The sequence below is a fragment of the Gossypium arboreum genome, chromosome 6 (assembly GCF_025698485.1).
Source record: "Gossypium arboreum isolate Shixiya-1 chromosome 6, ASM2569848v2, whole genome shotgun sequence".
Lineage (NCBI taxonomy): Eukaryota > Viridiplantae > Streptophyta > Magnoliopsida > Malvales > Malvaceae > Gossypium > Gossypium arboreum.
In genome coordinates, this window is record NC_069075.1 from 54,082,872 (window position 1) to 54,098,959 (window position 16,088).

Sequence of the window (16,088 nt, forward strand, 5' to 3'; positions counted from 1 at the left end):
ACCACTCTAGCTACAGGTTCAAATGTTTCACAATGGCCTGAATCGTTCGACTCAACAGATGATCGACGCAACCGCTGGCGGAACTATCAATAATAAGAAACCTGAGGATGCTTACGAATTTATAGAAGAGATGTCACTGAATAATTATTAGTGACAAGTCATGAGGATAAAGCCAACGAAAATAGCTGGCATTTTTAACGTCGACTTGGTCACCATGATCTTTAATCATATATAACTTTTGAAAAGAAAAATTGACGTTTTTCTTGGTTCTTCACAGGTTCACCCAGTAATTCAATGCGAAACAAGTGGAAGGGAATCAAGCAATTCAGAATACCCACCCTATGGCCCCAACATGGAGAACGAGCAGTTAAAATACATGGGTAATAATCCTAAATCTCAAAATAATCCTTATAGTAATACTTACAATGTAGGTTGGAGGAACCGCCCAAATTTCTCATGGAGAGGCTAAGGGAATCAGAGACCACCACCTCTAGGCTTCCAACAACCACCCGACCAACAAGAGAAAAAGCTGAACCTTGAGGAAATGCTAACAAAATTCATCTTGATGTTAGAAACTCATTTTCACAATACCGAGACAGCACTTAAGAATCAACAAGCATCGATCCAATGGCTCGAAACTCAGATAGGTTAGCTTACGAAATTGATATCTGAACGCCCACAAGGTAGCCTGCCGAGTAACACTGAATCTAACCCAAGGGAGTAACTCAATACAATTATCATTCAAGATGAGGAAGGGTTAGTTGCACCTAAACCAGAACCGAAGCAAGAAACTGTGGTAAGTAAAGGTAAAGGTGAGGTGGACCACAATGACCAGAAACCGGTAAGTAAAGAGTACAAACCTCGTGTGCCATATCCCAACGCAACAAGGAGAGACCGCAGACGAACAATTTGGTATTCCTTAAATTATTAAAGAAGTTACATATTAACTTACCGTTTATTGAAGCTCTTTTGTAGATGCCAAATACAGTCAAATTCCTAAAGGAACTTTTAACAAATAAGCGGAAGTTGGATGAGGCGTCGCATGTAGAGCTAAATGCGGTTTGCTCAGCCATACTACAGAATAAGCTGGCCAACAAATTAAAAGATCCAGGGAGTTTTATGATTCCCTGTTTAATTGGTAGCCTAGATGTTAATAATGCTTTGGCTGATTTAGGGGCTAGTATCAATGTTATGCCCTACAAAATGTTTAAGCAACTAGGTCTTGGGAAACCCAAACAAACTAGGATGAGTATTCAATTAGCCGATAAAATAATCAGATTTCCTAGGGGGATTATTGAAGATGTACTCATTAAAATTGACAAATTTATATTCCCAGTTGATTTCGTTGTTCTAGACATAGAGGAGGATCGTAACATTCCTTTAATTTTAGGGAGGCCCTTTTTAGCAACAGCTAAAACAATAATTGATGTTGGCACAAGTGAACTCACACTTCGTGTGGGAGACGAAACAATCACCCTTCAAACTCGTAATACGGGTAACACATCAAAAATTGAAGGTGGTCGTATAAATCATTGTACTAAAACTGACCATGTGGTGCAACCTACTTTGCAGGAAATAAGTTCAAAAAACCTACATGAGCCATGTTCAAGAAACAACCAAAGACTTGTCTATGAAGAACGAAGACTACAAATCGAGCAACTAGATGAATGGAGGACACATGAATCGAGGACACACGATAAACCAAAACCACGCCATGACGAGCTCAATGTCGCACCAAATCAACTTAAGGTTGAAGACAAAGTACTACTAGATGTAGCAGATCCTCGCATTGCCACTTTTGAACCCAACGGATCAATCCCTCTTACAGTACTCAGTATTTTCCCATATGGTACAGTCGAAGTAATTTATCCCAAATTTGCCACTTTTAAGGTAAACAGTACTCGTCTTAAACCTTATGTTGATAAAACTGATAGCAGGGATAAGGAGTGTAAACTCCTCGCACCACCATGACTATGCACTAGAAAGGTAAGTCGAGTTTAGACTATAAATAAGCGCTTCTCGGGAGGCAACCCGAGCACTAACAATGTTAACTTCTTTAAAAAATTTTAGTTTTAACATTTAATCACTAACTGAGTCATTGAAACACAGGTTCTTTAATCCACACGGTAGGGCACACGGGCGTGCCTTAGGCCATGCCCACACCACGAAAGGAGACACGGCCGTGCGATACAGCAGTGTGCAAACAGGGCAAATTTTTTCTTAAAAATGGGATGCGATAAGCCACCACGGCCATGTGTCGTGGCCATGGGTGGGTCTGTCAAAACAACACAGGCGTGCGTCACACCCTTGTCGAGAAACCGTGGTTGAAATTGAGAACTTAATATGGGCGTGCGACATGCCCATGCTCACCACTCGTGCTCAAGACTGATAAAACAACACGGGCATGCGCATTGGACCATGGGCGTGAGAGAAGCAAACGAAGTAGGACATGCTCATACGACACGACCGTGGGCACCAACACGCCCAAAGAGTACGGGCGTGTACGAGTCTCAAACGTGCCCAAATTTAAAAAAATTGTAAAACACACGGGCAAAAATTAGGGCACATGGGCGTGCCCCACTACCGTATGCCCAAAAATCTATATAAACCCTTTACTATTCATCAACCACTTCCTCAAAATCCCTAACCCTAGCCGTTGCAACTTCAAACGACCTACCTGCCACGCCCGTACGCCGACTACAACACCACTTTCGACAATTCAAAGCTCCTCCCTCTTGCGTTTGTTCATTTTTTCCCTTTATTTTCTTTATTCTTTTACTTATTTCATGATATTTTGTTTTATTTTGAGCAAATAATCATAGTTATCATGATAGAACCTTGCCATGTCAGTCAATACATTTTGCTGCATTCATCCATTCTTATTGCTTCATAGATTTCATGCTTACCCACATGCATTCATTCACTAAATATTTCCGTTAGCATTACTCTCATAGTCCTTTTCATAGTAATGACATAATTTATCTGATTGGGTTTATTTATAATTGTTCTTTCGTACTTGACTTCTAAGAAATATCTATATTAGTTTTACCATACATATTTTCCATGCTATTATTGGGGAGTAATTTTATTTTTATTTCAATTTTCCATTACAGGTATACTATGTCGACCTCATGTGGCAAAAAGACCACCATCCCCACTTCAAAGAAAAGGAAATGAGCAACGTCCTCCTCGGGTCCTACCGTTGAGATCCGTCACCCTTTCCTCCAGTTCTCATTGGGACCCCAACAGGAACTATATCAGATATTAAGGGCTCGACCCCTAGGTGTGGGTCATTGCATTGACTGGGCCGCACTAGAATAAATTCAGATGGATGATGCGGTCCGAGCCCTCCTGATGACTGAACCGTAGGAGATCTTCTTTGAGATCATCGAGCTGACGTACCTTGAGCTCACGATGGAACCCTGCTCAACCTTCCATCTTCAAGTCGTCATGACAAACTTCGTCGATCCTGGAACGGTCTAGTTTTTCCTTGGTGGTCTAGTGCGCCAGTTGAGCATACCGGAGTTTGGAATTGCACTAGGGCTATACACAAAGGAGTTCATGGATGACAATGAACTCGACACCCTCCATCGCCACATCTACTACTATCCCTCGAAGTTCTGAAAGGACCTCGTCCCTGTCTCAGCCACCTATGATCCTAGCCACTCTAAGGCGTCGACCCTCGCCCCATCCCTACGATACCTACACACCATCTTGGCCCACACTCTGACAGGACGGCGAGAGTGCATTGGCGTCGTCAACACTCACAATGCCTAGTTCTTATGGAGCATGGCGAATGGACACGTCTTGAACCTTGCCTACTTCATTGCCCTCGCCATCCGCCATCAGACGGAGCGACATAGGAGAGAGGTCATCTATATCGGGCCCCATGTGACTCGATTGGCTCGGTACTTTGGGCTCCTCAACACAGTGGCACAATCATCCTCCCTCACTCTCATCGGCCAGATGTCTCCACAGGGCATTTCGAGCATGCTCCATATGTGGATGATAGAGAAAGGACGTGGCACCTACACTCCTCAGTACCGCCTCATCTAGTCCACCAAGGAGGAGGACCTAGAGGACATTACTGATGATGTCCCTCCATATCATGAGGATCCATCGTCTCAGCCACCACCCATATATCGTCCAGTTCATGCAGCGGCTTCATACTCTGACATCTCTGAGTGCCTTACTCGATTTGAGCAGCAGTTTTTTCAGCGTTTTGATCACATTGATGCTACTCTTCATCAGATTTGTCAGCACCTTCACATTTCATCGCCACCACCACCTCGCGAACCATCCGGCGATGACAATGTTTAAAAACTTTTTATTTATTATTTTTATTTTCACTTTTATCTTTATTTATCTTCTTTAAGTACTTTTAATTTCATTTTCCTTTAATATTAGTTTTTACAATTTTTATTTTTGGCTATTTCATTACAAGTAATTATGCTTCCGTATATTTCCTAAAGAGTTCCTGATTTTATCACAATCATAAAAAGCTCTAAAGCTCATCATTAAATAGGAACTATAAACTCTAATGGCAAAGATTCTCCACGACTGCCATGTTCTGCTCGACCACGACCATAGCTACTACCAGATATAATATTCTTTTGGTGCAGGACTTATGGACTAATGAACCTCTACGACCACCGGAGTATCCTCCTCCACTCTCATCGTTGCCTTGGCCGATTATTCTCCATAACTCTAATTCAAGGAGTTCATTCATCATTCAGGAAGTTTCACCTTTCTCTCTATCTTATGATTATATATCTATATTTTTCAATATATCCATCTTTGTACATTGTGGGCAATGTACATCTTAAGTGTGGGGGGTTTTTTATATCATCATTAGAAATCCCTGAATTTTGTCTTATTCTCACGTGAATCACTCATATCACTAGTAGAATGAATTTTGATTAAGTTATGATTTTTATTGATATGTCTTGAATTAAAACATAGGCATTTATGCATTGATCGTTTAAACTTTAAGACATTAAGGAATCTAGCATGATAAGTTGATTTTTAAGAATGAAAAAATTTTAAGGTTGTTTCCCCAAGTTTAGATATTATCTTGAGTTGAAATTCACAAGCTTAAACATCAAAAAACCATAATTTTTGTGAGATCTTGAGCCTTTAGAGCATATGTTATTTCTTTCATGCTCACTTTTATTATGAGTGCGTCAGTATTGATTTGTTATTCTAGAACTTGCTTGATTATGCATGTCAAGACCACACCATTTGATTCTATGTTTTCATTCTAAGTGCCTCTTCTGGTGTTTAAATAGGCTTTAGAATGCCTAAGAGCCCTCAAAAATGGTCTTTTCTGAATAGGGCTATACTTGGGCTCGACAGGGACACGCCAGTCTGACACACCCATGTTCGATTACTCCAGCCCGTGGTCAAGGCTGTTAAATAGGCACGGGTGTGTAGTCTACCCGTGTAAGTCATGCTTCGATCCTGCCAAATGGACACGGCCGTGTGACACGCCCATGTGAGGAAGTCCAGGCCATGTTGATTTTCCACGTGGGTCCATTTTCTCCGTTTTTGGCCCGTTTCGCGCTCTTTTTACTCTCCTATGCTCACCTAAGTATAAAACATGAAATTAAAGGATTAGGAGCATCAGATTCACTAAATATAAGGAGAAACCATGCATAAATGTGCTAAGCATGGGATAAAAATATGTATAAATTACGGTTTATCAAATACCTCCACACTCAACCATTTGCTTGTCCTCAAGCAAAATCCTCAACTCACAATCAAAAAAAATTCTTCTCAATTTATAATCCCTATCAATAATATCTCAACATAATCCATAAGTAATCATACATTGAAAATTCAACTAAAAGTACATCAAAGTTTCAAACATTCCAAGTTGAGCATTTTATCATGAAAACATAGGTGTCCCCCATCATCTAAGTAATCACCTTTGATCAAAATATCACAAAGTTTAACATCCTCACTAAAGATTCACTCAAATCACTCGAGGTGTTTAAGGACATCAAATAAAGCACTCATTAGTCAATATGAAAAGTTATTTCCATAGGCTTGCATGAAAATCAAATCTCCACCACACTATATTGAGATGATACATCAATCAAAATGGTCTTTAGAGGGTTGTAACGTGGCTTTGGTTTGCGGGTGTGGTCATAAGCTGAAAGAAAAAGGTTAGAATCGAGATTAAATTGAAGAAATCACGTAACTAGAAAAGTAACTAATTATCAGTTGAATACAAGTGAGCTTCTTCTCAGAATATGGAATTAACACTCAAGCTCAAAAATGACAAATTACTACTAATATGTATGTAAGTATTATTTTTTTTTAAGAACAAGTCAAATAACATAGAACTTAATTATTGCAACAAAGAATAAAACATAGCTAAGCAATTAGTTCAAATCAAATCTCGACAAAAATAGGGATCAATTAGGGGATTTCAATAATAATGGGTTATGGGTTAATATTGAGGGTAAATCAATTAATGGCTTGTTAGGCTCAAAGGGGATCACAAAGGGTTAATTATGAAGCCGGATTCATTGTCAAGACTGAAGATCTCCCTTAAATTTCCATTCAGGGGTTCTTTATGTTTTGTATTCAATATTCTTCTGAGATGTTTTCTTTTATAATTATGAACTAAACCCCCTAAATACCTAAGGGGAATGAAACCTAAGACAAATCTTGTTATTATTATCTGAATTGTATGGTAAATATTTGACTTATTCTTAATTATGTGTTCTTAATTCTTGTTTTAGTATTCCAGGATATTGATTCAAGTTAATGCTCTTATTCAGAGGAGGAAAAGACCCTGTCTAAGAGTAAATTTGTCGTAATTAAGCAAAGTTGATTGCACGCGTAGAGATAGGGTGATAAGATTTTGTCGGATTAGGGTGAAACCTAATAAGGGGATCCATAGATTGAGTTAGTGCAACACTAGGACGACAATTAGAAAGAGATTTCAATTAATCAACCTAGGGTTAGACGTTATTAGTCTCGAGGGAGATAATAACATAACTTAGGGATTTCTACGAATCAAGTCAAATGAATAAATCGTCTGATTCAAAGTCAAATAACAAGTGAAGTCTAGGTGGATTTTTCCTTGGGTATTGTCTTAATCAATCGAGTTTTCTGAAAAGCTTTTTCCCAATTTTCTCTCTGTGCACCCTTAGTTTAGTTGAGTAGTTTAGATAAACAAATCCTTTAATGTTTAGGCTAGTTAATAAAAAGAAAGTAATTACTAGTACTCTTGCCTTCATCGTGATAATAGTTAGTTTCAAGAACGATTAATTATAAATTTTTAAGACCTATCGCTAATATCACGTACCATTTATCTACTAATATAAGTTATATTTCCATATTATGATTCAACCACGTAATACCACTTAGTATTAATTAAATGTTAGATAACTAGTGGCTTGTATTTTGCTTTGCATGAAAAAACATTGTAGGCAACATACAAAAGGTACTAATGTAATTAATGGATATTATATTAAACTGATTTGTTTGAAAAATAGAAGTATACTTAGACAAAAATACTACACTAAGGGCACTAGATCCCAGCAGAGTTGTATTTTTCGTATTTAAATATTATTATTCAGTTAATAGTTGTTCGATTGAGACACTTGTTATTCTCTTTATAAATAGAGACTAAGGACTAAGTTAAAAATACACTTTAAATACGTTAATATTCTCTCAAAATATAAAAGGATTATTTTCCCAAATAAATTCTATCTTTTGACAATAATTTGTCTTTCGGTTACTAGCACCTTTTGAGGTTAATGATAGCAGAGAAGAACAAGTGGTTAAAAGCCAAGAACACTTTAGTTCCCTTCGTACAAAGCATAAGTATGACTTATGTAAATAGATTTATGGCTATAAATATCACCACTGGTTAGTTTTGAAAGAAAACAATAGACTAATTCATTGTTTTAGAATTATTTTTTCCAACATAATCTTGTAGTTTTGTCCTCAAAGAAAGAATATTTTACCTCCATCTATTTATACGGTTTTTAATTCTCCAATTTAAGGAATGAGTTTTCAATAGTAAGATTAGAGTTAATCTTACATACCTGTTCCCATTTGTCCAACATAGACTTGTAGGTCTCCATAAAATCTCCATTGGGCTTTACCTTTAACATCATTAACTTTAACTACAAAAAAATGATGGGATCAAGATTTTTAAATAAAAAGTATAAAGATTCAATGTATCAAAATTAAAAGTATACTAACTAAATTTTAAAATTTAAAAGAGTATAAAAACATTTGACATATTTAAGATTATATATTATACACAACAGATGATGCATAAAATACAAATCCAAATAATGAAACAATGTATCAAGTAGCTTAAAATGGATTAAAATGGCATATAAATGTTTTTAAAAAATTGAAACTAAAAAGCAAGTAGTGAATCCTCGAATGGTTAGGGCAGCCATTGTAAATAGAGATTAGAGGTTAGAAAATGGAGATGCAACCATAGTAGATGGAGTTCAAGTTATTTGCACCATTAGGAGTCCAAGCTCATTTATATATTTTTTCTAAAAATAGATATTATTATTTGCCCTTGCAATTAATACTTCTAATATATATAACTTTAGTCGAAAATGGAAGATATTATTATTTGAATTAAAATTTATGCGCAATGGAAATCAAGTTTTAAAATACTGTTTACAGTCCAAGCTCATTTAATTGATATTATCTGTACAATTTTACCAATTTAGCTTTTACCCTTTAAAATTACATAAATAGTTTTAATAAATTTTAAAATTAATTTTTCATATTTGAAATAAAAACATAAAATTTTAAAATTAATAATTTTAAAAAATTAAAATCATATTTAAAAATTAAAAATTATAATAAATAAACTCTTTAAAATTAAAAAATAATTTTAAAAATATAAAACTTTTAAAATTCTAACATGACAAGTAATCGAGAAACCAAACAGTCATATCGGCTACTAATTTAGGATTATGACTCTTTGACACAATTATTCATCTTAGTCAACCCAACTTGTCAATTGTTTGGGGTTTTCATGGACAATCCATATTATTCTAGAAATTAAATATTTTTATATTATTCTAGTAAATAATTTTTCTATATTATTCAAGAAAAAAAGCTAAAAAGAAAAGTCACAAATATGAATATATATGGAAATTTTAAATTTTATATAAATATAAATGATTAATGTATCACAACTATATTTATCTATATTTACTATTATTAAATATTTTATTAAATTAGCTACGTGAACTAACCAGATACAAATTTAATTAGAAAAAATTTAAAACATTCTTTTAAATAAAGAAATACTAGTATACGACTGTAAGAAATTTTTGTTATCGTTCTACATAAAATTTATAAAATAATTTAATCTCAAAATAAAATTTTAAAAATTACATATCATAGAACTTAAACATAGAATACCAAGATCAGTGTTAGTGCCATAATTTAGTAAAATATTAAACCCCTTAAAATGATTATAACATGAGAAAAAACGCATAGTTCGAATATAATTATAGTGACATGTTCCGCAAATAGGAATTTGAGGTAGCGAAGATGCCTGCCAGAGTGGTATATTTGATAATGCTCAAAATTTTGTCATAGAAGATGGGAATTTGCTGATGGCCGTTAGTCAAATGAGCCTATTGATCTGTCCGCCTAAGTTACCGGCTGGAAATTGTAATAGACCTTTAGCTTTCAAATTTAGCTAGAAACTTGGCTGCAGATCCTCTAGCTAAACTTAGCTTGAGGTGGAAAATTAGCCTCCAAATCCTTAATGAGGCTCCTGAAGAAATAAGAGATTTGTTACATGTAAAAAGGGACAATGGTTGGCCCTTGTAGTTGATGTTATTCTTTTTTCCACCAAAAAAAAAAAAAGACAAATTATTTACCAGCAAAGGTTTATAACAATCAACAAAATCTTATCAACGCTCCCAGGTATTTTGGCTTTGTAACTGAAAGTGACCAATGGCAGCTTTCTCATCAATGAATGGAGGTTGCTTTGGTGCCGGAAGATTTTCTGTCTCAGTACTAAGCATCGAAGTCACGGTTGACATGGTTGGCCTATCTGTCGCAAAGTTTTGCATACATAGTAGTCCAACATGTATGCATTTCAGGATTTCCCCGTCAAAACTTGAATCTGATACAGCTGGATCTATGAAGGCCAAGATGTTGTCCTTATTCCACAGTTTCCATGCCTGATATCAATTGATTGAACTGTTAGGCATATTCGATTATTATTGGGATTCAATCAAGTTTTACTGCAAATTACGTATCCCAAAAGGCTCAATGAATGCTCATCCTCATGAAAACTTGAGTTTCTTCTTCCACTGATAATCTCTAATGTCAATATCCCAAAGCTAAAAACATCATATTTTTCTAAAAATTGTCCTCTCATTACATATTCGGGTGCCATATAACCGCTGTGAATTTCATCATTCAAATGCAAAAATGGTTAATTTTGCTTGAAGAGTGATGTTTTTAAAAACTATTACTCTTGGTTAAGAAACAATAGCTTACTATGTACCGAATATCCTTTTAGTAGTGGCTTGGCTTTCATTGTCAAAAAAAATCTTTGCTAACCCAAAATCTGAAATTTTAGGGTTTAGTTCTTCATCTAATAAAATATTATTTACTTTTAAGTCTTTATGTACAATTCGTAATCTTGAATCCCTGTGAAGATATAAAAGACCTCGACTGATCCCTTCTATAATGTTGAAACGCTTTCTCCAATCAAGAAGTTTTGCATTGTGTGAATCTAACACAATTTCACTCAAAATAATAACAAAACAACATTAGTATGCATTTCCTAGTGGATTATGGGATTAATGTGAAAATTGAAAATGACAGAGAAAAGGCTGCGAACGGGCTCTAACCAAAGAGAAAAATATCCAAGCTCTTGTTTGGCATGTACTCATATACTAACATCTTCTCTTCCCCATCAATGCAGCTTCCGAGAAGCCTCACGAGATTCCGGTGTTGAAGTTGAGAAATCACAGTCGCCTCGTTCGTGAATTCTTCTATCCCTTGTCTAGATGCTCTTGAAAGTCTTTTCACTGCTACTTCCTGCCCATCTTGGAACTTTCCCTAGAAGGACGGATTAACTTAACAACTATAAAAGTCAACGGATGAATACATTGTAATAGCCAATACCTTGTAAACTACACCAAAACCACCCTTGCCAAGCTTATTGGCAGGATCGAAGTTGTTTGTTGCAGCCGCCAGGTTCTCAAAATCTAACACTTGAAGCTCTTGAAGTTGGACTCCTCTTTGGCATTTCCTCAGAACATTGCGAGACAAAATTCCTGGACATCTTTCCTCTTCACATTGTCCCTTTATTACTGAATCAAAATGCAGTTATCAACAGTGCATAGTTAGGTAACTTTTTCCCAAGAAGCTAAAAGTGGTATACCTTTATTCAGAAGTCTCCTTCCAATGAATAATATGATAATAATCATAAGTGTTACTAGAATTGTTGCTACCATGGCAATTACTTCTATAACTCTACTTTTCTCTGTAAACTCAAACATGGTATAAACGAAATGGAACTTAAAAATACAACTGCTTTGTCAACTTATAATTTACTCTTACGAGAGCTTATTGACTTATAGGGGGCGATTTTGGTGCTTAGTAGTAGCCCAATGGTTGAATTTTCGTTTTCTAAAAATTAAGGCGGTCATTGACTTTTGATAACATCAATGTACTTTCTTTGTCACTTCAATCTTGCTGCCCAAATGAAGGATTATCGGCTATTTCAATATACTTTTTGGTTTGTGAAAGATTTCGATTAAATACGGAATAAAACTCTCTCAGTACCATATTTTCTATTAACTAGGCTCCATACCAAAACTTTATTTGAAAAAAGATAGAAGGCTTAAGCACTTACCCGACTATTATTCGCCATTTCAATAAACCTTTACGTATGTTGTTGTTGGGAATTCCTATTAATTAAAGTTTTACATCACTTCTTCAATTGACATAGTCTGACTTGAGTGACATTTGACTTCGGTTGATTGAGTCAAACAAGGAAATTATCAAGGACAAATCGACCATGTTGTCTTTATCACTACATTTAGAAATCCAGTTAGCTTTGCTTTTTGTGTACTATATAATTACCAAAAATGGTGTTTAAATTTACCATAACATACCTAACACCCCTAAAATGATAATAGTATTATTTTGAAATTCGCATATGTTAGAATTTTAACAGTAAATAAAATAGGAATCATGAGTATTAGTAGAGAAGATAGTTGAATATTGTAAGAAATTAAAAAGAATTTTGAATTAATAGAAATTAATTCGTGGTACTGACTAAATCAAAATAGTGCGAAAAGAGTTAGGGAAAAAAAGTGAAAATTACAAGTATAAATGATTGAATTAAATTGATGAGAAAAAGAAGAAGGATTAGAAGTGCAATTTAACCAAGAGAGTGTTATGAATTATGGATGAGATTGAAATTAATTGTGGGTCACTAGAAGTATATGATGACGTTTAGGCTTTTTTAATTAAATATTATTAATAATTTAAAATATTAAATCACATAGATTTTGTAACATCCCGGTTTTAGCTAAATCGGAATAGTAGTTTTAGAACCACAAATTCGAGGTCGTAAACTTATTTTAATATTATTTTTGGTGTTTATAGCATGTGAATATATATGTATGAAAATTTCGTGAGCTAATTTTATCGTTTAATAGCTCAATTTGAGAAAAAAGATTTAATCGCGTAAAATGCAAAAGTAGCATGCTATAAGTTAAAAGTGCTTAATTGCCATGGCTTATTAAACGAAAGGTCCTTATGTTGTAATTAGACCATTGATAGTGGAGATGGACATAAATGTCCTTATATTTGATGATTAAGTGGTTTAATAACCAAGGGTAAAATGGTAAACTATGAATTAAGTTATATTAAATAAAATAAAAACAATTTTAATGTTAAATGGTCATCTTCCTCAACCGAAAATAGAAGAAAGAAAAAGTCATATCGGTACTTTGTGTTTGTGATTAAGGTATGATTCGAGCTCGATTTTTGATAATTTCTATGTTTTTGTGATCATTGCTTTGAGTATTAGCTAGCCCTTGCCTTAATTGTTGAGTTTGTTAGTGATTTTGAAAAATGTCATTGATGAATCCATGAGTTTTATGATGTTTGATGATGAATTATGCAAACTTGGTGTTTGATATACATGTTTTGTAAAGTGATTTTTGACAAAACTGTCAAATACGGATTTATTTCTTGAAAATGTAAAAATATGTGGTTAAATGTGTGAATATAAATATGGGCTAACATATGCACTAGGGAAATTTTGCCAGCATTATCTGAAAGAAATTGTGTAATTTTGTTTATTTGTGAAATAAGGACTAAGTTGAATAAATGTGAAAGTTTAGGGCTAAAGTGTAAAAAGGCCCAAATATTTGTTTGTGGATGAAATTGAATGAATAGGTGATTAAATAAGTTAATTTTGAATGTATATAGATCAAGAACAAAAGAAATCAGACTTAGACCGAGGTAAGAATAAAGTACTCGATTAATCGACTAGTTTCATTGTTTCTACGTTTGAGGTAAGTTCGTACACGATAAACATTGTTACAATTATATTTTTAATACTTTGATATTGCATAAATTGTATATATGAAACTACGGTAATGTCTGACGAAAAATCAACTATGTTTGGCACTTAGTGTGCGATTCAAGATAGCTTTGGCTATATATATATATGTGTGTGTGTGTGTGTGTGTGTGTGGCACTTAGTGTGCGATTCGAAGTAGCTTTGGCTATATGTGGCACTTAGTGTGCGAGACTGAGATAGCTTTGGCTATGTGATGCACTTAGTGTGCAAGATTATGATAGCTTCGACTATTATGGCACTTATTGTGCGAGATATCGAATAATTGATAGTAACACAACAAGGTATGAGTTCGATATGAATTTGTAAAGGTATGTACATATAAAGAATGACATTTAAATTAGAAGAAGTCATGGAGTATATATATATAGCATAAGAACAAGAATGTGAAAGGTTTGTTTATAATCATGAGTTACATGTTATTAAGCTTAGATTGATGAATGATATGTTGATGATTAGATAATTCTATATCATACGAACTTACTAAGCTTTTAAAGCTTACTTTGTGTGTTCTTTCCATGTTTTATAGATTTTCGAAGCTAGCTCTGGCTCGGGGATTGTCAGGAGCATCGTCACACTATCGATCAATTTGTTGGTATTTTTGAAGCTTGTGTATATGGTATATGGCATGTATAAGCTAGTTTCTTTTGGTATATTTTGAGTCATGATAATAGCCATGAGATTTGGCTTGTAAATGTTATATGTGATGTGTATAAGTTACCATGTGTTTTGGCATGTTTTCCATGGTTTTTTATATGACTAAGTGATTGCTCGTTTGGTTAGTTATTAGTTGATGTATTAATGCTTGAGGAATGGAAAATTTTGGTATGATTTGTTGATGATGAATTGGTATGTTTGAGAAGCATGATTTGGTTGATTGAAAGTGAGAAAATTTATTTAAGAGTTATTAGTTGAACTGGTTGATGATAGATGGCATGATATGTGCATGAAATAGTCTAACGCCCTCACGCCCGAGACCGTCGCCAGAGTCGAGCTTGGGGTGTTACTAAACTTAATTCATCAATTTAACGGCTCAAACAATTTATTTTTAAAATTTCTAGACAAGCTGGCCAACTGCATCACAGTCGCTTAAAAATTCATATCTCGAGTTTCAAAACTCGAAATCAAATTCTGTAAATTTTTCCTGAAACTAGACTCATATATATATTTACTAATTTTTTTCTAGAATTTTTTGTTGAGCCAATTAGTACAGTTTATTAGTTAAAGTCTCCCTTGTTTCAGGGTTTGACTACTCTGACCTCTGTGTATTACGAATCAGATATCTCCCTGTACAGTGTTTCAATGACTATGCTATTTGTTTCTTATAAAATTAGACTCAATAATAATTTTATACAAGTAAGATAAAACTCCTAATTGTTTTTGTACAATTTATAGTGAATTTTTAAAGTCAAAACAGGGGATACAGAGATCACTCTGACCCTGTTCCACCAAAACTTAAATATCTCACAAAATATAACTCATATACCTGTTTTGTTCCTTCCATATGAAAATAGACTAATCAAGATTAAATTTCATAACTTACTCATCATTTAATTCCATTTCTACTATTTGTAGTGATTTTTTAAAAATTTACATCCTGTCAGATTCTGTTTTATGACAAATTTTACTTTACTATATATTTTCATGGACTAAATAGCATTTTAAACATACATAACATCAAATATGACTTAGATTGGCCATTCCAATGGCTAATCATTTACAAACACTTTTCTTGCCAAACCATAGCCATATCATAAGATCATTTACACAAAGTGAGTATTTTGGCTTACATGCCACATTCAAAACACACAAGCCATTTTACCAATTTAGGCCTTCGGATAGTGTGAACGAGTCTTTGACCTATCCCGATTCTCAAGCCGGCTTGTCAACAACTACAATGAATGAAAAGAAGGGAGTAAGCATAAATGCTCAGTAAGTTCACATGCAAATAGCAAGTAACATAATCATGCAATTCCACATAAAACATCATTTGTATAAACAACACCAAGACATTCATGTTTCATTTTCATTTAATATCTTTCTACGATTTCATCATACCAAGTTCTCAACCCGAGGATTTAAGCACATACCTGTCAAATTTTCTCATTCACCACACTTACCAATATGTCACCTTCGTTTTAGGCATTCTCCTCATTCACTTAAGATTCATCCGTTGAACACATCGGAATATAATTCGAATACGCGGATTTCATGAACGTAAGTGCCATACCCGTAGCTCGACAAACTCAATAGCCTGCGGAACTTATGTAGCCAAGCTACCATGTAACCCGCCCATAAGTGAACTTGGACTCAACTCAACGAGCTCGGGCGTTTGCATCCATAAGTGAACTCGGACTCAACTCAACGAGTTCAGATGCCTAGTTACATCTCACGAACTCGGACTCAACTCAATGAGTTCGGAACTCAATATCCTAGTGACATGTCACTTGTATTCTAATCTATTCCTGAG

General features: G+C 34.6%; 1 protein-coding gene across 1 annotated transcript; it reads right to left on the reverse strand.

Annotated features, from left to right (window-relative positions):
- Nucleotides 1-9,917: 9,917 nt before the first annotated feature.
- On the reverse strand, nucleotides 9,918-11,896 carry LOC108462029 (G-type lectin S-receptor-like serine/threonine-protein kinase SD1-13). Its single transcript, XM_053029314.1, has 6 exons — nucleotides 11,879-11,896; nucleotides 11,146-11,325; nucleotides 10,869-11,079; nucleotides 10,513-10,750; nucleotides 10,265-10,415; nucleotides 9,918-10,190 (listed from the first exon to the last, which is right to left on the reverse strand). Exons 1-6 carry the CDS (start codon nucleotides 11,894-11,896, stop codon nucleotides 9,918-9,920), a joined length of 1,071 nt encoding a protein of 356 aa, XP_052885274.1.
- Between the last annotated feature and the right edge of the window lie 4,192 nt (nucleotides 11,897-16,088).